This window comes from Molothrus ater, chromosome 2, assembly GCF_012460135.2.
Source record: "Molothrus ater isolate BHLD 08-10-18 breed brown headed cowbird chromosome 2, BPBGC_Mater_1.1, whole genome shotgun sequence".
Lineage (NCBI taxonomy): Eukaryota > Metazoa > Chordata > Aves > Passeriformes > Icteridae > Molothrus > Molothrus ater.
In genome coordinates, this window is record NC_050479.2 from 15,947,673 (window position 1) to 15,971,250 (window position 23,578).

General features: G+C 42.2%; 1 protein-coding gene across 2 annotated transcripts in view; it reads left to right on the forward strand.

Moving 5' to 3' along the window:
* Window positions 1-1,882: 1,882 nt before the first annotated feature.
* Window positions 1,883-23,578, forward strand: part of MAP3K15 (mitogen-activated protein kinase kinase kinase 15) — an 81,983-nt gene continuing 60,287 nt past the window's right edge. For both annotated transcript variants that reach the window (XM_054514086.1, XM_036392773.1), the window contains exon 1: window positions 1,883-2,198. In XM_054514086.1, coding sequence (XP_054370061.1) covers window positions 1,883-2,198 — 316 coding nt within the window. The remainder of the gene's footprint in view (window positions 2,199-23,578) is intronic.

Consider the following 23,578-nt stretch of genomic DNA (forward strand, 5'->3'; position numbering starts at 1 on the left):
AGCAAACATGAATACTGTACAGCACTGTGCTATCCTCACGTTGGACTGTTTCTTAGAAATACTGGCTACTTTAATTCTTATTAACAATCCCTGGTGTCACAGAGATCAGACCCTGGGTTTGGGGCAGACTTGGTTTATTTTTGCTTAAGTTGCTGGACAGGGACTCTGAATAAAGAAATCCCCGTGCCTTCACACCCTCACAGTCTGTGCACAAGATCTTCATGTGCCCTATGTATGTCTCTTGATCCAACAAAAATTTATGGTCCAGGATCTTCCAACACCTCACTGGATTCTTTATCCATGTCCACATGGACAGGCCATTAACTGCTCTTATCTTGCAGCTTGGTGCAGCCTTGGGACCCTCCTTTGTGTTACTGGGTACCAAGGTCTCGGCCCTCATCTGGAAGTGTCTGGTCTTTCTCTGTTTCCTCCCCTGCTGAGCCAGCCATGCTGACAAAGGGAGCTCATTTCAAGTTCACCAATAGTGTTTTGTGCAGGGCCTATTCGTGCTAAGTCGTAAGCAAGTTACAATTAAACTTAAGCCTATGCATTTCTCATATTCTCTAAGTAAATCTATTCTAATCCCAAACTGGCAGACACCTTGAGAGGAAATACCATGCTGTAAGCCTTTGATTGTTGCTTTTGTTGTATAACTTCATTGAAAGGATGGTGAGGCATTGTAATAGGCTGCCCAGGGTAGTGGTTGAGTCACCATCCCTGGAGGTGTTCAGGCGTGGGTGTGGCACTTGGGGCTATGGTTAAGTGCTGAACATGGTGGTACTGGGTTAACAGTTGGACTCCATGGTGTTAGAGGTCTTTTCCAACCTCAACAGTTCCCAGTTTCCATGATTATAGCATGGGGTAAAATCATTGTCTCTGACTGCCACATAGTCTTCACACTGCAGCAAAAGGTGAAGACACTCTTTGTCTAAAACCTCATCTGTCACCATGAGAGGAAAATAAAATGAAAAACATTCCAGATAGGTTTACTACTTCAAACACAAATTTGCAGGCGGACTGTGCTTTTCCACTCTTCCCTTGATCACCAGTTGCTTGTGGTCTCTGTAGGGTGACTTTTGACAGCTGGGGTACAAGGCTGAGATATTAAGTTATCCGGGCACATGCACCAGTGCCTGGACCAGTAGCAGTGCCGAACCCTAGGCTGCCATCACCAGTGCAGCTAATAAGAAAAACGGGTTAGAAAACAAAAAATAATTTTGTTCTTATAAAGAAGCCGGGAATTGCCACAGAGTTACGAGAAGCTGATTTTGTCATGATCGTGGGAGATGATTAAGAAAAGAGAAGGAAGTTAAGGATGAACTATTACCCAAACTTCTGACACAGTCTAAATGTGGCCAAAGTCGTGTAAACAACTGGATGGGGGATTCAGCAGGGGAGAAGTTGCGATGGAGCAGAGGGAAGACAAAGGGGCAGCAGCTGCCTTCGCTCCGCGGGCGGTGCGCGGGGGCGCTGCTGCCGGCGAGGGGCGGGCAGGGCAGGAGATAAACGGGGCGCGATCGCCCCGACGGCGCCGCTCCCTCTCAGAGCCGCCGAGGTCGCGGACGGGAGCGGGCGCATTGTCCCGGGAAGGCACGGCGGGGTGGAGCCGGACTCCGCGCTGGGCTGCCCGGGCTGTCTCGTTCGGGGAGGGCGGTGCCCAGCTGAGCCGAGCCCCGCTCCGTGCCGGCCGCCTTCAACGCGCCTCGTCCCGTCTCCGTGCCCGTCCGCCCGGGAGCGGAGAGAAGCGCGGGCAGAGGGGCCGGAACGAGGAGGGAGGGAGGGAGCCGCCTCGCCGGGGGTTTGCCCGGCTGCTCGCTATGGGACGCGGCCCCGCCTGAGCACCTGCCGGCAGCCCCCGCTCCCCTCAGCCCTCGACGCCGCTATGGAGAGCCCCGTGAGCGGCAGCGCGGCCGCGGAGCCGGCGCCCCCCGGCGCGGAGCCGGAGCTGGCGGCCGGGGGCCCGGCGGAGGCGGAGGCGGCGGAGGTGGGCTTGGCAGCCCCGCGGCCGCGCTGCCTGCGGGCCGTGTACGTGCTGAACGACCCGCCCAAGGCGGGCGCCGGGGCGAGGAGCCCCGAGGCCGGGGCGCGGCAGTGCCTGCTGCGAGCCTGCGAGGCCGAGGGAGCCCAGCTCAGCACCGTCAACTTCGGCGAGCTGGACTTCGGCGAGACGGCGGTGCTGGACGCCTTCTACGATGCGGGTGAGCGGGCTGGGCTGAGGCGGGACGCGGGGCGGGGGCTCAGGCTGGAGCCTGCCCTGCGCCGCCTCCCGGGTCGTGCAGGGACGCGGCCGGCGGGGACGGGAGCGCTCGGTGAAGGTGGTGCCGGGGGACAGGGAGAGCGGGGCTCTTGGGAAGGGGTGTGGGAACAGCGAGATGGGTGCGAAGGGATCCTCATGTAATGCGGCCAGCACAGGGAGCAGGAGAAGGTGAGAAAAAAGTTGAGGCTCTTAGAGCAGCTCATTGAATCGCCACGGTGCGTTGTCCCCGCAGGACTGTGGATCCTACAGCACCAACCGAGACTTAAAGAGTAGCCGAGCTCCTGCTGGGGTGGCTTGCTAAGAACCCTCTTCCAGGTCCCAGCCTGATGGGGAGCTTAGAGTGAGACACAGGACAAAGACACACCAGCCTCTGATCTGGCCTGGCCAGAGGCTTCATGTTCACCGCTCTCACTCCGGCCTGGATGGTGAAATTGTCTGTGAGCAAAGTCTATGGCTCTGTATTGCTCTGAACAAGGGCCCTGAGGAAGACTTGTGGGTATTGCCCACCCCGTTCAGGTTCCGGCTGGTGACAGGTGTGTCTGTCAGTTCTAAAGAAAGCTGGTGTCCCTTCTCTACTCAAAAACACCTGGCTGATTTGGCACTATGGCACAGAACTGTGAGCTTTTTGAGCACACATTGGAAGCTTCTGAACCAATAGGTATTATAAACTAATCAAGGTCAGTATGTGGGCATTTTGCTGGCATGCAGACAAACGTTTTTCTCCTATCTGTATGAGCCAGCATAAGGAAATGCTGGAAATTGACAAACTCCAAAATGGAAAGTACTCTTTAAGTCCATCTTTCACAGTTCATCTTTCATAAGAACTTTGTTTTCCTCATGAGATGTGTTAAAGAATATTTCCTAAAACTTTAGCTGTATTTTAAATTCTCATGTGATTATGAGTCCATTTCATCCCAATAAGTCACCCAAATATTGAGGAACCTCACATCCTTTTTTGTTAGTGTTTTTCCCCAGTCAGAGTTTTTTTTTATGTCTCTGCTAGCAAGGTTGACAAGTATGTACTACATTCTTTGTGCATCTTAGTACACAAACACAACCTAGCAATTTCTTTTATAGCCACTCTGAAGGTAAGAATAATGCACTCATCAACACAAAATTATTCCTCTGTTTCTGCTAATAGTGCTATTAATGTATTAGACAGACACCTGCTCTGTGTTGTACTGAGAGTCTGAAACAGCTATTTAAAAGGGGTTCTTAAATCACTGCATTCTGAAGTGAGTGCTTCTTCTCTAGGAGTGTGCCCTAACTTTGCAGACTTTTGATTCAAGTCATCTTGTTGGACCAGGATCATTTTATCACTGATTAATACCACTTTGTAATAGTAAGGCCCCTGTTACTGGATACACCTTCAACACTCTTATATCCAGTTTGGTTTTTTTTTTTCAATTAAAAAGTAATTGAATAGTCCATAATCTGGAATTGTTCCAAAGGAGACTGTTAAAAATAGACTTTTTGTGGATTTCTTTCCTGTAGCAACAATTTGAGATCAGCCATGGGGACAACTTCTTAGTTTGTTAACTACTTAGTAATGCATGCCTGGGATTGCTGGCATCTCTTCAGTTCTTAAGAACACCGTTAAGAATAAGTGTTCATGTGAACACTCCTATGGCTCACAATGAACTTTGTGTTAGGAAGTTCCCATGTGTTTACTTTAAAAAGAAAACAATCTAAAGAAGTTTTATTGCTGCCTGGGTAAGATATTAAGCAGGTGTTTTCCACACTGAAGATATCTCTTACAGTGTATTTTTACTTAATGTAGCTGAGGGGCGGAACCTTGAAAAGCAATTCCCCCTGCTTTGTATCGAGTGATGGGCTCTCTAAGAGGTGCTGGCCTGTTGCCTTCCCTTGGTTTACTAGTGGAACCTTAACCATCTACTAATACTTAATGACTGAGCAGCAAAGACCAAAAGACCATCTCATTGTGAGTAGTATTGATGGCTGTTTGTTAAAAATGTTATCTATTAGCCTTTTCCCCTGACTGTGCCTGAAATTGTAGCCTTTACTCAGCCATTAGAAAACGCCCTCCAAAGTGGTTTATTGACCTTACTTAGTATGAATCTATAAGTACCTTTTGTGACAAAATCAGCAAACTTTAAGGACAGAGTGCCACAAAAAACTTCAACAGAAACCTCTTTCCTGTCTGCAGGCAGGTTTTTTGGTAGATGATTTTTCAGTAGAACACTGAGAAAAGTGTTGCAAACCCACTTAAATTCTATAATCAGAGTATATGTGTTTTTTACCTTGAGTGTAGTCATTACTGACTTCCCATCATTTGAAATTTTATCGTGAATGGAAGCATGGCTTATGCCTTTAGTTAGATATTGCAGACCTGCAGGTAATGCAGGTGACCCTGATCTTAAGAAATCACTCAGCTTTCTAAGGTTTTGTTTTGCTAAAGGAGAACTACAGCACTTGTGAAAGCAAACTTAAAAGTCATGAGTTAAAAACTTGGTAAAAGAAAAAAATAAGATTTCTTTGCTCAGTGTGGGCTAGAAACAAGCTGTCAGCAAAGTAATTTATATTTTCCAAAAATGGGCAATGATACCTACCTTATAGAGGAGCAACAAGGATGCCTGCACACATTGACTGTATCTCTGGGAAGAAAAAAAGGTAATATTTTTAAACTAAAACTGGCAAGTAGTGTGAAGCTTTTTTTGCAGAAAATAAAAGAATAAAAGTAATTTTCCCTAGGAACAGTGAGCCTAGGAGCTAATTGAGAATTTTTAGAATTCTTCAGAATTATGCCATGAAGAAAATCAAACTATAGGCACTGTAGTGCATTCATAAACAACTTGAGAGACACAATGAAAAGGTGAGTGTGACTTGGATATAGTGATGTTACAGCTAGAATGATTAATAGCTGCAAAGGATCTTTCTGTTCTGAATGTACTAAGAAAGCAAACATGATGTCAAAGTCAAATGTCTCACCATCTGGAAGGGTGATGTTAGATAGAAAAAATGTAGCTTTTCCTTATCTACTCAAAACTTTATCAAGTCTTAGTGCCTGAAGTACCAGGCAATAGGGTTAAGCTACAGTGTTAAGGGAAGGAGTGTACTAAGTACAGTTATACAGGTTTTGAGTGTTCCCATTTTGGTTTATGAAATCCTGTCTCTGTAGCTGATCATACTTTTCCCTCATGAGGGATGTGCAGCAATCTGTTTTGAGGCTTGGAATATTTCTTTGACCATTTGGCCACAGCATTTAGAAATTATACAGTCAGCAGGATGAAACTCAGCTGAAAGGAAGACAGGCTAGAGAGTGAGTGGTGTACTGAGAAATAGAACTAAATGCTGATCTGAGTATTCCTCTGACAATCCAGGGAACTCTCAGGTAATTTGTGAGTATAGGGGAATATTTTGAAGTCTGTTTCTGCTGTTTTGCTGTATGTGAATTTCTCTAATCGATATCTTGTGTTGTAAGGCAGCCCCAAAATGCATGGTGTGATACGTGTCTCTGCAGACTTGTCTTCATCCACAGCCAAGACTTGGGAGTGAGCCTAAACAGAGACTGAAACATGGGTCCTCCTTCCTTCTATACCATAGTTGAACCACTCTTAACCTGATTTTCTTGTCCCTGAAACTCTTTTTCTTTGTGTTACACTGTGAAAGGGGAAGGAGGAAATAAATTTTCTGGATCCTAATTTTCAGGCTCTGGCACCTGCTGGGGGAATCATTGCCTGTTCCTCAGCTGCCTGCCCTGAAACCCTCTGCCCTCAGAAGGCCAGTGTCCCCACTTCAGAATTGGCAGGGATGCTTCAGCTTCTTCAGCCTGAGGGCTGAGTGCATCAGGTGCAGTAAACACTTGTCACTGCTTTAGGATAATATACAGCATGGTAACCCATGTAGCTTAGCTCTTGGCACAGCTTCCCTTGCTGACTCTGCTGCAGGGAGTGCAGTCTCTGACAGGAATGACAGGTGAGGGCAATAACTTCTAAACAAACTTCATCATACCTTCCTGCTGCAGTTTATCTTTGCCCCTGGGTGTGACAGGGAGCAGTGGTGGAGTTAAGGGTTAGTGCTCTGATGCTTACTTCAGCAGGCAGGGTTTGCTTTTTTTCTGAGGAACACTTAAAATCTTTTCTTTCCTTTCTTTTTCCACAGAGGTCACTCAATGGCTATGGGTGTATTTGCTTTCAATCTCAAGAGATATATATACCACAGAACACAAAAGTACCAAGAGAAGCAAACCAGCCATCTTTAGAACAGGAAGGTGGTGGATGAGAGGCTGTGCTGGATACTGTGCTGCTTCAGTAAAACAGCAGAGCTGTTGGGACCTGATCTTTTATCTCTGTGTGGTGCTGCGCACCTAGAGCGACTTCAGGTGTCTCCAGCAAAGCTCTGCATGGTGACATCAAACCAAATATTCTGGTAACAAAACCCTTTAATACCCCAGTATTGTAGTCCTTTTATATCCAAGCGTGTGAGGCCGGTTTTAAATGACAGTAACAACCATCAGGTCTACATATTACTGTCATAAAACTGTTTAGGTTGGCAGGGACCTTAAAGGTCATCCAGTTTTAACCCCTCTGACATGGGGTTTCACTAAACTAAACACAGGTTTCACTAAACCTGTCCAGACTGCATTGAACACTTCCAGGGATAGGGTATCCACTCTCTGCATAATATGTTTCAGTGTCTTACTATCCTCACAGTCATCTAAATCAGCCCTCTTTCATCTTGAAGCCGTTCCCCTTGCCCTATCACTACAGGCCTTTGTAAAAGGTCCCTCTCCAATTCTCTTGAAGCCTCCTTTAGGTACTGCAAGGTGCTATGAGGTCTCCTCAGAGCCTTTTCTTCTCCAGGCAAAACAGCCCCAACCCCCTTCCTGGGAGATGTGTTCCAGCCCTCTGATCATCTCTTCACAGTCCTCCTGTTGAACCTCTCAAACAGGTCCCCACCCTTGTTTTGCTGGAAACCCCAGAGCTGGATGCAGCACTCCTGGTGGGGTCTCACAAAAGCAGAGTAGATGGGGAGAATCCCCTCCCTTGACTTGCCATCCATGCTGCTTTTGATGAAGTACAGGACACAATTGGACTGATGGTCTCAGAGGTCTTTTCCAACCTAGTTAATCAATTCTGTGATTGATTGATTCTGTGATTCATGCACCTTCATCTTCCTTAGATGGTTTCAAACCTTATATTCTGCATGATACACAACACAAATGGTGTGTTTGTGGTTTTTTTATAACTTACTCTGCAAGTAATATTTTTCACTGTGTGATTATAAGTCAAATTGAGTCTCACTAAATAGACTGAGAAGCTTTTACACCCATTACAAACATTACAAATTACTTCAAAAATTTGAACATGTAAGATTATTCTGAAAAAAGGAACAACTGCATCTATTGAACTGCCTTAGCTCTGAAGACCAATTATTGTCACATGGCTCTTGAAAACACTGCAGTAAAGTGGGTTTTGGTTGTTTGTTTTTAAGATTGTTTAATTTATTTTTTAAAAAATAAAACTCGCAGCATTTTCTGGAATTCTTCATATCAGTGAATGTTCTTCTGATAGAGTTTTTTTTTCCTCTGATAGGAGGAAAGAACTGTGCTGGCTATGCATACTAGTCTGCAAATTCTAAAGGTCCTTTTATTTATTTATTTTTTTAAGAAGTATATGCAAACGTATTTTTCATGTAGTTTCTAATTTGCTCTGAAGGAATCTACTGTGCCATTTGACTGTGAGATGCTGACAAGCAGATCTCCAGTTCTGCCTTTTGCATTTCAAGTTGACTTTCAGTGACTCCCAGCCCCTCATATCCTTTGCAGTGATTGCATCCTTGCTCAGTCTTGCTGTGCTGTGTGTAGCATGTTCTTCATAGGTGTAAGAATTGTTTCTCTTAGACCTGCAGTCTCAAAATTAGGTTAAACAAAAATAAAGGAAGTGTTTGCTTATGTGGGTTAATTACATTGCTTTAATTTCCATCCTCCATAAAATAGGCAAACTATGGTAGATATGTGGTAGCTCATATTACATTCTGCAGTCATGCTCTTCCTTTATCAGTGTAATCATACATTGCTTTTTTAATTGTTAAATTAACCTTGCACGTCCTAGTTAAAAGGTAAGTAATTAAACACACTTGCACATGCTAGTTAAAAGGTAGCCTTTACAGGCTAGAAAAGGTAAGTTCCTGGTTTGCCTTGAGGTAAAGATCTTCTGACTTGTAAGGACTTGTGCAAAACCTAGTTGAGAACTCAAGATATTTTAGTTTCTTCAAGATGGATTTGTGTCAGAGTAGTCAAGAGCTCTTGGCCAAGAACAAGAAGTAGGATACAATGATTATGTGCATGATTATTATTTATTGCTAATTTAATGTCTAAGTACTGTTGTAATTAGGCTGTAAAGCAATATGTAAATAACTATAATCTATTAAAACAGATAATAGTGCAATAGGGTCATGGTCTCTCCAGTTACAAGCTTCAGTGAGACCCCCTTACTTTCTAAACTCAGAGGAGTTTAGGTGTGGCTGGGTCCACTTAGTCTCAGATTTGGTCAACAGTTTATGTCTAAAGGCTTAAAATATAAGCAGGTTTGGCTGGAAAAGTACAGGTCAACAGTCTTTAGCCTTGGAGAGTTCACCATTCCAAAGCAACAAAGCACCTATGCATCTGCTTTTGGATTTTATCTCCACATGTGACTGGATCTTAGTGGTTTTCACTCACTATCAAAAAGTCAGTGTTTCCCATCTTCAGGCTGCAGGCTTCCATGCTGGGAGGAGGCTCCACCTGGAAGCTGCTTGCAGCACCAGGAGACCAGCTGGACCAGTCTCTGCCAGCATTTGATACCCTTCTGCAGGCCAGCGTGCACCAAAGGCATATCTTGAATATCTGAATATCTTGGCTCCCCCATCTCTGGAGTGCATTAATTATGCATTCAGACAGTTCCTCCTGCAATCCTCACCTGGTGTTCCAGTCCTAGGAACAAGCCTCATTGCCATCAGGGGCTGCAGAAAGGGGACGGTGTGGGGCTGTGTGTGGAGGTCTCATGCAATGGCCCAACTATCTTCTGTCAGCATCACAAGCCTCAGATTCAAACTCTGACTGCAAACCTGTGTTCTGGAGATACTCAGGGCATGCTAGTGCTTCCATGCATGTCGAGGAGCAAGGGTGTTATGTGGCTAACATTAGGCAGCTGAGGTGTGTGTGGGGTCTTTCGTAGGAGGGCTTCAATGTGGTTTGCCACTTGCAGGTGAACTCTGTGAACACAGTAGGCTCTGGTTGCCATGCACTTCAGGAGGGCTGTGAATTGCTTTAGCCTCAGGCTACCTTTGAACAGTAGCAAGGGTGCCTGAGGCTGAGCCAAGAGAGGCCTTGCAGCTGTTGCTTTGTCCTGCCCCCTGGCACAGGCTGGATATAAACAGCGTAGCTCCTGTGTCAGCTGAGGCAAGGGGCATTCAGTGAGCAGCCAATGGGTCCAACGTGTCTCAAAGTGTGATTTCACCCCACCTGTCTTCCTTTATAAGTGCTGCACGTATCTTCACCTTTTCCTGGGAGGTTGGGCTGGTTAGAGAAATGTGACAGGAGCAAAAATTGCATCACTGTTCTCTGCAAAGAGAAGACATGAATTCTGACACAAGTACTGGATCACTGTGTCATGGGAAGCCACTCATGCTTTTTTTATCCTTCGTAGTACTCAGCCTGATGAGGTCAATGATTCTGCTGTGTGTTTAAGGTGGTGGATTTGAAACTTCTCAGCTATTCTTTGGTAATATTTCTGAGCATTTAAAGTTTTGTCTAAGTCAGTAGTTCAACAGCTGTTATGTCTTGGAGTGCAAAGCCCAATGGGATTCACGACTTTAAAACGTGTACCCCAGCTTTTATTACATTGAAGGTAAACGATCCCAGCCTTGGTTAGCACAGTCTTTCTTTAACTGCAGTGGGCTCTGATGACAGGCAGAAATCTGAAATGTAATGAAACAGTAATGACACTGTTAGGACTACATCCCTAGCCTTTTGCTGATGTGGGATGGTACAGCTAAATCCAGCAGTAAGGGAAGTACTTCAGTTGATCACAGCAGAACTTATAGCTGTATCTATTCTAATATATACTGCTTTTATGCTTAAATTGTTTTTTAAAAATCTTCAATATCTCTTTAAAGCAAAACACAAGGAGAAGAATCTTGAAGTGCTTTTTTAACCCTGCTTCAGTATAATCTTATTTTATTTTGCATCATGTTATGGAGGGAAATGCGTCTGGATTCTTTGCATTTTGTGGGCTTTTATTCTGTTCAGTAAAGCAACCCTTCATGCACAGAACTGTAGCTCAACCACGGGTGGTCGAGGGCCTCTCAACAATTTGCAAAGTGTTTATCATATGATAGATGTTTACCACATGATTTCTGAACCTTTTGAAGTGTATGCCAAAAATACACTAGTTCTGGAAGAAGTTCACTAACTTCCATCTAAATCAGCATGATAATGAGTTTTCTCTAAAATTCTTCACTTTTCTACTGGTGCTGGCAGTGCTTTTCATGAATAGTAGTACTTTGATGCCTCCAAGCAAGTCAAAAGCAGTGGTAGATTCTGTGAAACTGATTGCAGGGAAAATAACAGGGAAGTTACTTTTTTAAACTTGGGGTAGCGAATTATTTGCCACTTGATTGCTGTCCTTTCTCTCTCCTTCCCTTTAGAATTTTTACAACTATTTAGTAGGCTAGATCAGCCACAAGAAGTTGTGCTGAATCAAGTGTCTTTGCTTTAGTCAGAGAAAAGCTGCAGGATTTTTCTATTGCAGAAAAATATCTGCCCATAATAATTTCACTCAGCTGAAGATAGCTGCATTAACTCCACTGTTGCTGCCTTTCACTCAGAAGCTGAAGAAAGAAATTTCTTTCTGCTAATTTGTGTGTTGAGGGAGACATTCGTTGTTAGTTTTGCCTTTGCTTGGAGAGTGGCAAGGTGAAACTGAGGTTGGGAACTGGTAAATGAAAACAGTACAAGGCTGTATTCTGTCTGTGTGTTGCTTTCTAACAGTCATTGCTGTTGTGCTAATCTTAGTAGATAAAAATTTGCAGGAGAAAAGCTAATGTTTACAATTGTGTTACTGTTTGGTTCTGGGCTGCCTCACTTAGCAGAGCTTCTGTGTGCACAATCCTGTTTCACACAGTAACTGTCAGCTTTTATCAGCATCACCTCAGCCTTCTCTGGAACTGAGATATGTGTTTCAGTTATTTTCTTTGCCAATGGATGTTTGGTATGCTTCAGTCTTTTTAAGCCCAGTTTGAAAAGAGGACATGATTACCAAGCTCAAAGCCAGGCACTGTGCTTGTTTTTACTACTGCTGTTTATGGGGCTTAAGATAACTGACAAGTTTTGGGATGTTGTCAGCTGGAGAAAGTATTCAAATCAGAATGAAGTCTGAAAATGGTTTTGATGGATTTCTTGATTTCATGATAATTAAATTGTGGAACTGATAAGCTTAGCTTTTTGCTTATTATAGTAACAAACCCAGGTAAGTCTTCATGTTGTTTTGGAAAAACCAGAAACTGTCTTGACTTTCTGGCTTGTGATCAAGTCAAAAAAGAATAGCTGGTTATTTTAAATTTTTTTTTAACCTTTAATGCCTCTTCAGATTCCTAGTTTTGCAGTAGTGACTCTGTGATGATATAGTACAAATTCAGAGGAGAATAACACATTAATTTCCGTAAGCTTGGGTATTTTGGACAATTTTAAAGATGAATATTCAAAATTTTGCATCTTAAATCTAAACTTTCTTGCATCCTCTTACCATGACAAGGTACAGGTTAGCCTGGAGATGTTAGTGGATGAGAAACTTGACGTGGCCCAGCCCCCCAGAGAGCCAGCTGCATTCTGGGGTGCATGCAAAGTGGTGGGGCCAGCAGGGAAAGGGAGGGAATTCTCTCCCTCTGCTATGATGAGAATCCCTGCAGCTCTGGGGGACCCAGCATAGGAGGGATGTGGACCTGTTGAAAAGAGTCCAGAGGAGGCTGTGAAGATGATCAGAGGGCTGGAGCACCTCTCCCATGAAGACAGACTGAGAGGGTTGGGGCTGTTTAGCCTGGAGAAGAGAAGGTTCTGGGGAGACCTTCTGGCACCTTGCAGTGCCTAAAGAGGGCTGCAAGAGAGCTGGAGAGGGACCTTTTACAGGCTTGTAGATAGGCCAAGAGGGAATGGCTTCAACCTAAAATGGGGCAGGTTTAGATTTGATATAAGTAAGAAATTCTTTACTGTGAGGGTGGCAAGGCTCTGGCACAGGCTGCCCAGAGAAGATGTGGGTGCCCCATCCCTGGAAGTATTCAGGGCCAGGTTGGATGGAGCCTTGAGAAAGCTGGACTAGTGGAGGTGTCTCTGCCCATGCCAGAGGGATTGAAACTGGATGACCTTTAAGGTCCCTTCCAGCCTAAACCATTCCATCTTTTTGAGGTGGAAAATGCTGGAGACCATGTTTGGAGGTTTGTTGCAAAGTCACAATTTCATGTGGAAGTACTAATATTTGGAAGTACTAATATTCCTCTGATTCTATAGAGATCTTAGGGAATAGGTTCCTCTGCTTAATATTCTCTGTCTACATGCTGGAATTTATAGAATTATGTATGTGCTGTATTTATAGAATAGTTAAAGACTAAGTAGATAATGGCTATGACTCTAGAAAGACCAGCTTCTACTAAAATTCTAGATTTTATTGATCTCTACATACTGTCTTGAAATTGATTTCTCTCATTTTTTTAATGGAAGCTTCCAATTTTTTAAATTACAGCACTGAGTGGTACATCAGGACTTTTTCAGTAGCACATGCAGTCTTTTAGACTGGCACGTAAAGCTTGTACTGTTTACAGGAAAGATAAAAATAGCAGAGAGGATCCACATCTGCCCAGCATCCGGAGTGTTATATCAAGGACTCAGTATCTGTATGTGAGTGCAAGTCTCTTGGCTCACAGATGATGCCCTGGCTTTATGCAAACTTTATCTGCATTTGCACTTTAATAATACTGCCTTTCCTCAATTAACTTTTTTTCTGTGCATAACTTACTGTGCTTTATGTGGGTCCTAAATGACAGTATGGGAGTCCATCAACATAAAGAAGAGATCTATGATATAGTTATGAGGTGGAATATCTCCCTTTGGTATGTAAAAATTCCCAGTGCTAATGATGGAGACATCTCTTGATATTTGTTTTTAAGAAACATGTTTGGGAAAAATAAGAGACTCAGACTAAGAAAGTTTCACTTTTTTAATTTGCTATATATTTAAATAAAGAAAGGAATGAGGTCTTAGTTTAACCCAGACTTATGAGCTTTAGTGTACTGAAACTTTTTTCTATTTGAGTTCCTTCTATTTTGTTTACTTTTCTTCTTATTATATTTCTTTGATAATAAGATAAAGATCAGCATAATTTTACTTCTCCATTTTTTTAATATATGTTGTTGGCCAGTGTGTGACCTGTGGGAGATGTGCAGATTTAGCAGGTTTTTTATGTTCCCTAGCCAAGGTATTCAACATTAAATGATGAGTGATTCTCAAATGGTTTAGTTTGGATAAATGTCTAAAAGGTTGAAGCTTATCTAACCTGCTTGGCCTAAAAATTGATTTGACTGCAGGTGGGGAGAAAGGGACAATGTTCATTGTTGAATTTCATACTCCCTTTAATTTCACTTAGGCCAGGTTATCCAGTTATGTAACCTTTTTGTTTTCCTGTACTTCATTCCCTTTGATGACCCAGTGTAGGAAGTGCAGAGGTGCAGGAGAAGTTAAATAAAGTTCACCTTTCTCATTCCACATACCCACCTCCCCCTCCAATTGCAGGCAAGGTTCAAATGAGGTTCAGGCTTGGGGTGTTTTTTCTGTGTGCTCTCTGGGGCTGCGTGGCTCCAGTCTAGAGCACTGCAGTGGAAATGGTTTCGTGTGAGCCTTGGCACACTGCTAGTGCGGCAGGCAAGTGTGAACTGCCTGCTTTTAATTTACTCTGCTGTTTCTTTTCTTCTCTGATACTAAATAGGGCAGAAAAATGTCCTGTAGAAATTAGTAGGTTCTTTGGCTTGCGGAAAAAAAATTAGGAAAAAGGTATTCTTAATGACTTGGCATAGTGAAAAGTATGCATGATGTGAGACAGTTACTCATTATGTCATCTGACATCTATATCAAAATTTCTAATATACTGAGAGTATATAAACAGGGAGAATTATTGAACAGGTGTCTTCAGATCATCTGTGACTGATAAGTGTTTTTTTCAGTGTTCTGGATACACAGATTTAAAGCAAGAAGTGAGCAACCTCTGGAATCTTCATTTGTCTTCATCCGTGAACAGAAAACTAAGGAGACAAATGTGGATTATTCAAATACTCTTTGAGAAGTTTAAAATGCTGCTTCTTTACTATTCATTTGTGTATAAAGGTTGAATGAAAAATGGAAATACCTGTCTTTTTGAGGTGTGAACCAGGCATACTGATTGTTCTGTAGATGCTTAGCTATTTTGCAGGTGGAAGACTGCAGATGTTGAATCAGAGACTATTCAAGTTCTAAGTCATACCAAGGTACAGTAGGATGATAGAAGTGAATTGCTTAGGTAAACTATTAGAAATTTTCTTCTCTCTGAAGGCATTTGGTTTGTTACCAAGTACATTTAAAATGAGGGCTCTGTTTTTCAAAATCTCTGTTTCAGTGGGGTATTTTTTTTCCTTCAAAAACTCAGAATCTTAATAAGTGCATGGTCAACAAGCCCCTCTCTGAAATCCCAGTTTATGTGACTGGGCTAGCATCACACAGCAGCTGTGGGGTAGGAAGAAGCAGGTATGGAATTCAGTTTCACAGGCAAGCATTCAGCTGCTTAAGCCATGGTAATGCCCTTTTTATTCCTGCAATGTTGTCAGCCTCTCTCATGGTGTTATTGCTTAAGTCAGCAGCCAGTGAGGCTGATGGGAACTGCTCTGTTCCTCACGTACCCTGCAGTCACTGGTGTGCCCTGAGCTTTTCTCATGGGGTAATCCCAGCAGGAGCTAAACACCACCCAGCCACTTCCTCACCAGCAGGCTTGGAGAGAGAACTGGAAGAGTAAAAATGAAACAACTCGTGGGTTGAGAAAAGGACAGAAAAAGCAAAAGTTGCTTGTGTTGTGTTATTGGCACCAAGGCCAGTTCAAGCTGGGTCACTGCTGCACTTGCACTGCTTCTTGTAAGGCTTCTCCTCCAGTGGTTCCTGCTGTTGTAAGCATTTTTTATGACATGCAACTCATGGTTGCAGCCATATAAAGGTATATCTATTAAAATCTGCATCCCTGCTCCCTGTGGACCAGACCATAGGGTTTAAAATGGCGATGAAAAAAAGAAAAAGAAAATTTACTCTATCTCACCCAAGATCAGCACAGCTGTGTTTAAAGAAGTTTATTAGAATTTTAAGATTCTTCAGTGTATTTTAACAATAGTTAGGTAGCCAGCATCACTATCAGTCTGCAATAGAGTACTTCACAGTATATATAAAGGAAGGATTGTTTATCCTGAAACTTGTAGTGATTAATAGCTTTTGCTTTTCACACTATACATGGTCAAGTGATTGATGTCAACCTGAAATTGCTTTAATTTGTTTTTTTCCCATTTTACTTGTGATGGGTGCATGTTTACGAGGTTTAAATAACAGTAATTTTTAAATGTAAATACTTCATTTTGGCGCTCATGAAATATGATTATAATTCAGTAGGAATGATTCTAAAAGATGTATACCATCTCAACCTAGAGAGACTATTTACAGAACTGGATTTTTAAGTTACAGATGCAAATGTCTTTTGTTACACAATATATAAAAAGTGAGTTGTCCTGAAATTAAGTGTTTGGCTGCTATTTCTTTCAATTGTTGTTAGTTTGCCAGTTTCTTCAAGTACTTTACCAGGACAATACTGTGAAGCTGGTAGCTGATACCACTCACAGGACTGATTAGCTACAGTGACAGAACTTCTGTCTGCTACTCAGTGCTAGCACTGAGTTAGCCAGAAATTGCCAAGTTAAAGATAGGTTGATGGATAAGAGGAGAACAGGACAATGAGAGAGAGACTCAGAGACAGTGGATCATGTGAAGGAGGTAGGAGTTGCAGGTAGCCATAAGCATTCATCTGTCTGAGCTACAAAACCACTGAAAAGGCTGATGCAAGCAATGAGATCTCTCTCAGTTCCTAACCTGGGATCTTGAACAGTGTAGTTTTACAAGAAATGGTATAAATATTGATCTCTTGAGCATGTCTGTCATGGTTTGACACTGGCACAATGCCAGTGCCTCTATGAAGATACTTTCTCCCTGGTTTCTGCTGTGAGATGTGACTAGGAATAAGCAAAGCAGGCTCCTACTTAGGAAAGAAAAGAACCAGAACTTTATTAACTACTCTACAACTACAAATAAAAAGGAACACACACATACAGGGAAAATGAAAACCTCACAAATGCATTTCCTCCTCCCCCCACTAAATTTCTAACACAATACATTTGTTCTTCAAATCACCAACTCTCGGTCCAGCATCACTTTTTAGACAATCAATCCTCAGTTCATCAAGAGGAGAGGAGTCCTTCTTGTACCATGGGCTTCCCCTGGAAACACAGCTGAAGCCTCGTGTGTTTCTGTGTCACTTGTGGCACCGCCCGGAGTACATCTGCCGTCGTGACTTCTTCCTTTCCATGTCCAGTGCTCTCACCACTGAACACGGACCAGAACTGCTTCTAGGGTTGTCTTTTAAGGATGCTCTGTCCCGATGTAAAAAAGGCACAGTCTCTCTTTTGGGACACCTGTCCCCACAATCTCTCTTTTTGGGACACCTGTCCCCCCCCCCAAAAAAGGCACAGTCTCTCTTTTGGGACACCTGTCTCCACAATCTCTCCTTTTGGGACACCTGTCCCCCCCATATTTTTTTCACCCCCTGGGGCCGAAGGGCACTAACACTGAACCCTCTTGGTTCTGAGGCCATTGCCTCCCCCTAGAATGCAGTCTCTGTATCACAAGGAACATGGTTCTGTCCATGGCTATACAAAAAAGAGTCCAGCAAAAGCCACTCCATCATCTCTTCCCACTAGGATTCTTCTCTATTCTTCTACTATCTCTCACTCGCCCAGACCTCTCTCACACTGGCCCATTTCCTTCCTCATCTTCTACTCTATCTTCTAGAAAAGGTCAATGTTCTGTAAAGTTCTCATTCTCTAAAAAGGGGTTAAAAGCTCTTACAAGCGGCCGGCTGAACCCCCCCCTCTTCTCCGTCCCAGCCGTGCTGCCGGCACAGGCCCATGTTTATCCAGTTTCAAGGTTACAGTCCCAGGCAGCGGCTCTTTCTCTCTCTCTCTGTGTCTCTCAGGGGGGGCTGCCCGATGGCTCCCGGTGTCTCTCTCTCTCTCTCTCTCTCTCTCTCTCTTCCACCCTTCCACCCCCGGGCTCAGGCCTACCTCTCTCGGCCTCATGGCTTTCCCCTCCCCCTGCCCAGCCAGCAGCTGGGCCAGGGCAGAGACCCGAACTCTTTCCCGCCGGAAACCCAAGAGGACCCTCCCAGGGGAGAGCTCTGCTTTTAACCCCGTGTTCTCAGAGGCGTGTCCATGTCCCAATGGTCAGGTTAAATGCCAATATTAAAATCTGAATATCCATTGGCCAAAAACACAGCATCCCAAAAAACACATTTCCTGTCAAACCACCACAATGTCACAACTCCTATAATGTATTTTTTACCAATTTGTAGATCTTGGCAGCATCCACCTGGTATGATTGTGGTTTGTAACTAAAGATCTGTGACTGTGGTCCCAGAATGGGTACATTTCTGCAATCCTTCCTCAAGGAAGCGAGGCTGTGTAAAGAGGTCTGTGCTGTGAGTTTCCAGAGAGTGTGTGTGGACATTATCTTTTTGAATTCAACCTCTCACACTACTGTGAGTTAACTCCCTCAGACTTGAGGCTGTGTTGTTCCTGGGACCTCACAAGCTATGGTATGAAAGGAAAAAAATTAAATAAATAGAAGGTTAAGTCTATTACTAGCTTTCATATTAATGACTTTGCCTTGCAGGCAAATGCAATGCTTATATTTGGCTTGAAGGTATTTTTGCTGAAAATTTAACTCATTTGTAAACTTCATCCACAGGCAGGGAGGTTATAGTCAATGCTTCAATGTAATTAAACAGGTTCTATGAGTAAGAGAAAGGACTCTGGGCTGAGATAGTACATGCACAAACACCTCTTAAAGAACAGTCATCCCCACAGTTGTATGACAGTGAGTGCCAAAACAAACTCACAAATGAGCTCCCAATTTATGGAAAACTCGAGGAAGAGTTAGGTGTTTGAGAGATCCCTGGAAATCTTAGGTGAGGATTTGAATAGTCACAGTCCTTCCTCTCTCACAGGTAGAGAGAGTGTGAGTAAGGTACTGATGAGAAAGATCTATAGTCCTTCTCCACTGGCCATTTTGTTGGTTGACTGGTGGGAACACATCCAGGGGAGCATCTGCTAAGATGATATAATTCTTGTCTGGAATGCCTTAGTGGTTAATGAAATCCTTCAAAGCAGAGCTGTGAGGCTCTGTGGAAGGGGCAGTGAACACCTTCAGTGTGGGTGTCTGCAGTTGCTTGGCCTCCCCTCGTGGGCAGCGGAGAGAAACTGGCACTTCTGGGCTGCACTTCATCTCCTGAAGCTGGCTTCTGACAGATCAGGGGAATGGGGCTGGAAAAGTGCTTTTGCTCTCTCTGCGCTGACAATGGAGGCAGTGACAACAGGCTCATCTGAGACCAAACATCTCCCTTGTGACTCTGAGCAGAACTGCCCAGAACTTCGCTTTGGAACAAGCAGCATTTCATGAGGCTAAGAGGAGTTACTTCCAAACAGCTTCACCCCTCTGACAAATTTCTGATTTGGTGTTTGAAGACTGCTTAATTTGGCATGAGAAGATGTTTAACAGTGGCCAGAAAAATAAGTTCTCCGATGCAGTCTCAAAATGACACGGGTTGGTTTTAATTAAATCTCTTAAAAGAAAAAAGAAAGAAACAAAACCCAACAACCTGAAGCAAAGACTGGTAAAGTTAAAAAGGACTGAAAGCCAAGCTTTGTCATGGAAAATATTAAGCAATTTGTAAGCCTAGGCATGTACTGTTTACAGTGAATTATATATTTCCTAACTTCTGAAATTCAACATTTCAAGAAGAGTTCTTTGAGGATTAGGTCTTTGTTTCCTTCTTTGCCTAAACTGCCAACTGTAAAAAACAAAGACCAAAAATTTCATAAGTTATGCTATCATCTGGGAGAGGTTATTTTCAGGTGTTTCCAATAATACAATATTTTTCTTCTTCATACTTTTGCAAAGCATTAAAAACACATTCTGAGCTTGGATGCCTCTGTATTACATTAACTGCATTACTTTTCTTCCCATGTCAGTTCTTGTGGGTGCTGGTTGTATTCTGATTTGGCAGAGTCTGAAAGACTGTCCCTGAAGATCTGTTAAAGAAATAATAAGCATAGGCATTCTGTTGGCACAATTTTTACTTTTCTGGATCAGTAGAATTGCCCTGTTCTTTTAATACAGTGTCTTGCCCTGTTTGAAACTTAGTTTTGCTGTGAATTTATTAGTATTTAAGAAGTATCAAAAATGTTAAAGCTTTTGCTGTCAAAGGTCTTTGGAACAGTCCTTGTTTCCATGTAACAGAATAGTTCCTAAAATGCAATTTCAGGGCAAAAATTTGAAAAGCTTTAGATAATGTATCTAATGAATAAGAAAACCCCAAATCATAAAAATAAATGAGAGCTTGGGCTACAGATCAATTCCTAGAACTGGCAGTGTTGCTCACCTGCTGTAATTTGTTCTGTTCCTCTCAACTAAAGTGTAGTCTCTTGGGTGATGTAATTTTTGGAACCGACATTTAGCTATTAGGGAATGTGTATTAATTATAAATATGGCACAAATACTTTGTTGTGTTTTAGAAAAATGAGTTGTTTTAGATACTAGTTTCCCTGAGTTACAATAAATGCCACTGAAGCATGAGAAATATGTTCTAATTCTATTTTTAGTGTGTGTTCCGTGTACCAGAGGACAGATGAAAGATGCAGTATCTGTAAAGTAACACCACAGCGCTAACATGATTTCTGGCTGCAATGTTCAGGTCTGAATGTAACCCTATTGTGGAGTTGTTTGTATGAAAGGGGGGTTTTGTACAGAATTACAAAAGCCAGAGATGAGCATTGGCCCCTCAGTCTTAGCTGTTCTGTTGTTTTGCATGGTTGTCTGATTTTCACAGTATCATCTGAGGGTTGATTTTGCTGGATAGGAATTGCCAGTGAATGTTATAATGTACATACTAAGATAGCCTAAGACTAAAATTTTCAAATGTTGCCAAAGCTAGAATTTGAAATCAAAAGGACAGAAGATTACAGGTGAGAACTGATCTCAAGGACAAGAAGTTTCTCTCCTAGTTATGATTCCACTAAATATTTAGTATAAATATAGGTTTTGTCTTCTTTATCTACATTAAAGTGCTGTCAGGCTCTGTGTACATGGTGCTGTACTGATTGAATTCATCACTAGTTTTGCTCCATGTGCTACATATGCCTCTGTTTTTGATAAACTGTATTATTCTGTTTTTTGCTTCTTTGCACTTCACATTTCACCACCTGCAGCACAGCTGTCCAAAAAGTATTTTTGGAGTACTGTGGAGTATTGTGCCATTTCAGGCCACTGGGGGTTCTTCCAGGGCTTTCACTGGAAGCTGAATGAGGCACTCCTGTTATCTGTACAGAAAAAGTGTTCCAGCTTTCTTACCTCCACTTTCAGACTGTTGGCACTACAGCTTTTCTTGGTAAGTTTTAACCATTCTGGTGCTTTAAAACCTGCATTATTTCAGCTTTTTGTGCCGGGAGTTGAGAGGATTGAGTTTGAGTATTCCAAAGTTTTCATGTGCACAGGAAGGAGGAGCTGCCTTGCTGGGCCACATGAAAGGACTTTCTAGCATCACACAAATGCTATGGTTAGAAGCACATTCAGTTGTCAGCTGTTTCTCCTCCTCCTCTTCCTCCTCCTCTACACGGATATGTCTGCTTTCCACACAAAGACCCAGCTGGCCCACTTTGCTTACCACAGCTGTTCCCAGAATTGTCTCTGGAGGTGGGATGTTGCCAGTGTTGATGTGTTGTGTGTTAAGTGGAGCAAAGCAATCATTTGAATTGCTACAGTTAGTAATGCTTCTGGGTGGTGGAAAGGCTCATGTGAAAAATTTCAAGTTTTTTTTGTTTCCTAGTAATAGCAGAGCTCAGGATTTGCCTGGTCCTCTCAGGAAAGTTATTTAACAGCAGACTTTCCTTAGTCAAGAATGCTGCTGCTCAGCTAATATGTAGTTCATCTTCAGCACTCTGCATTCCCATTCATTGAGCAGAGCAGTTTCCCAGGGAAGGATGTGAAACTGGCTTCCAGAGCAAGATTTGACACATAAAAAGAGGAAATGCAAAGGAGAGGTATGACTTTCCCCTCTGTGCTTGTGGTTCTAAGACTGCTGGCTTTTATAATTGTTAGGTACTACATGGTTGCCTTCCATATTGCTTGGTGGGAGGAGAAGTGACACATTTTGGGATGTGCTGGCCTTTCTCTTTAGTAAATCACTTTATAACATAAAGCCTGTTGCAGATGTAATGCCACAATTAGGTAAAAATCAAATGACAGTCTCAGTCTGGGAACAAAAATTAGAGGTGTTGCTCTATTTTTTTAAAACAGCACAAGTCTGAAATTACCACTTTACAACACTTCTTGTGTTTTCCTGAGCAACCAGACAAACCATGGAAAAGCACCTTTCAGAATTTTTGCCCCTTGATGCCCAGGTTTTCAGAATTCCCAAAACACTTGACAAATCCATTAAAGCTGTGAAAAGTAAGATATAACTTTAAATTTAGATTTTGTTTCATTTTATAGTGTATGGATAATGTACTAGAACTGGAATTCTCTGTGTTATCTTCTCAAGATAACAATAAATTTAAAATAGTGAATTAAAAATTATTTGGCCAGTATTTAAGTTTTTTTTTTTCTCCAATTTGTGGTTGGTGTCATTAATAAAACCTGATAATGTCGCTTTTTTTCCAGTGCTTACTATATGTGAACAGAAAGAAAACTTTTTTCCCACACTAATATGAGGAATCATACCTAATTTAATTCTTATTTTTCCTGTCCTTTGAAGCACTTCCTTTTGCCTGTGAACTAAACACCCTTTCAAAGGAAGTGCCCTCTGTGCATCAAAAGGTTTCAGACATCCAGTGTGCATGCTTGTGTTTCCTGTGCTAAGGTAGCAGTAGGCTGGAATTTGCAGTCAGGGCTCCAGCCACTCCAGGACTCTTTTGCAAAAGTTGCAGCTTATAAAACAATTTTCTTTTTAAAGGTGCTTTCTAAGCAATTTCTGAACTATTACAGTTAATTTTAATTTTAATTAATTAATTAATTAAAATTAAATTTATTTTTTTTGTTTTAATCTACAAGAAGCTAAGTGTAGCCTGAAATATATGAAGTTGTTTTTAAAATGCTGTTTAATGTGATTATAACATACACAAATCTATATTGCAGGACAAATCATTACTGATTTGTTGGGTTTTGTTTTTATTACCAATTCTGGCCCTGTAGCAAACCAGTAATGTTAGTAAAGTTCATGCTATAATATTGCAAACTTGAAAAGTTGAATTGAAATACCAGAAGTTCCTAAATTTAAAAATAGAGCTTTGTCTCCTGAGTCTTTCAGCTTCTAAGGCAATTCTGGGTTTTATTTGGTGCTGTAGATTGTAATTGGAACAATATTTTCTCTGAGAAAATTAAGCAAATTTTTACAGGATACCATGATTATAAAGCAGTAAGATTTAAATGAAACTTGATTCATTATGAGAGCCATAATATCATCAGAAATGTTGACAGTATTTTTACACTTACTTTGGCTTGTGCCTAGAATCTAATGGAGGGCACTGACACTTTGCTGGTACAACAAACTGTGCTGAAAAATCACCCCAACAGTTCTGTTAGTAGTTGCTACAAATGTGCTTTATTACCTTGAGCTTCCCAGTTTCTTCCCAGTTAATAGGGAGTATATTAAAGTTAGGAGTGGTGTGCATTTTGTTTTAGCTGAAGGGGAAGCTGCAAAGGGTTCATGGTTTTCAGATACACCAAGTTTTACAATAATTATTTCCCTGTGAAAACTTTGGTATTGTCTTCTTTAAAGAGCTGTGCAGAAATCAAAATCAATGTGTATCCTGAATTATGGATTTTAATTTCTTTTTCTTTAGGAGTATTGCTGTTCTTCTGAAGAATTTGGCAGTTTTCTTCACTGGTTTTCAAGGAATTACATAATTTTTTATTTATTAACTATGATGCAAGTAGCCAAT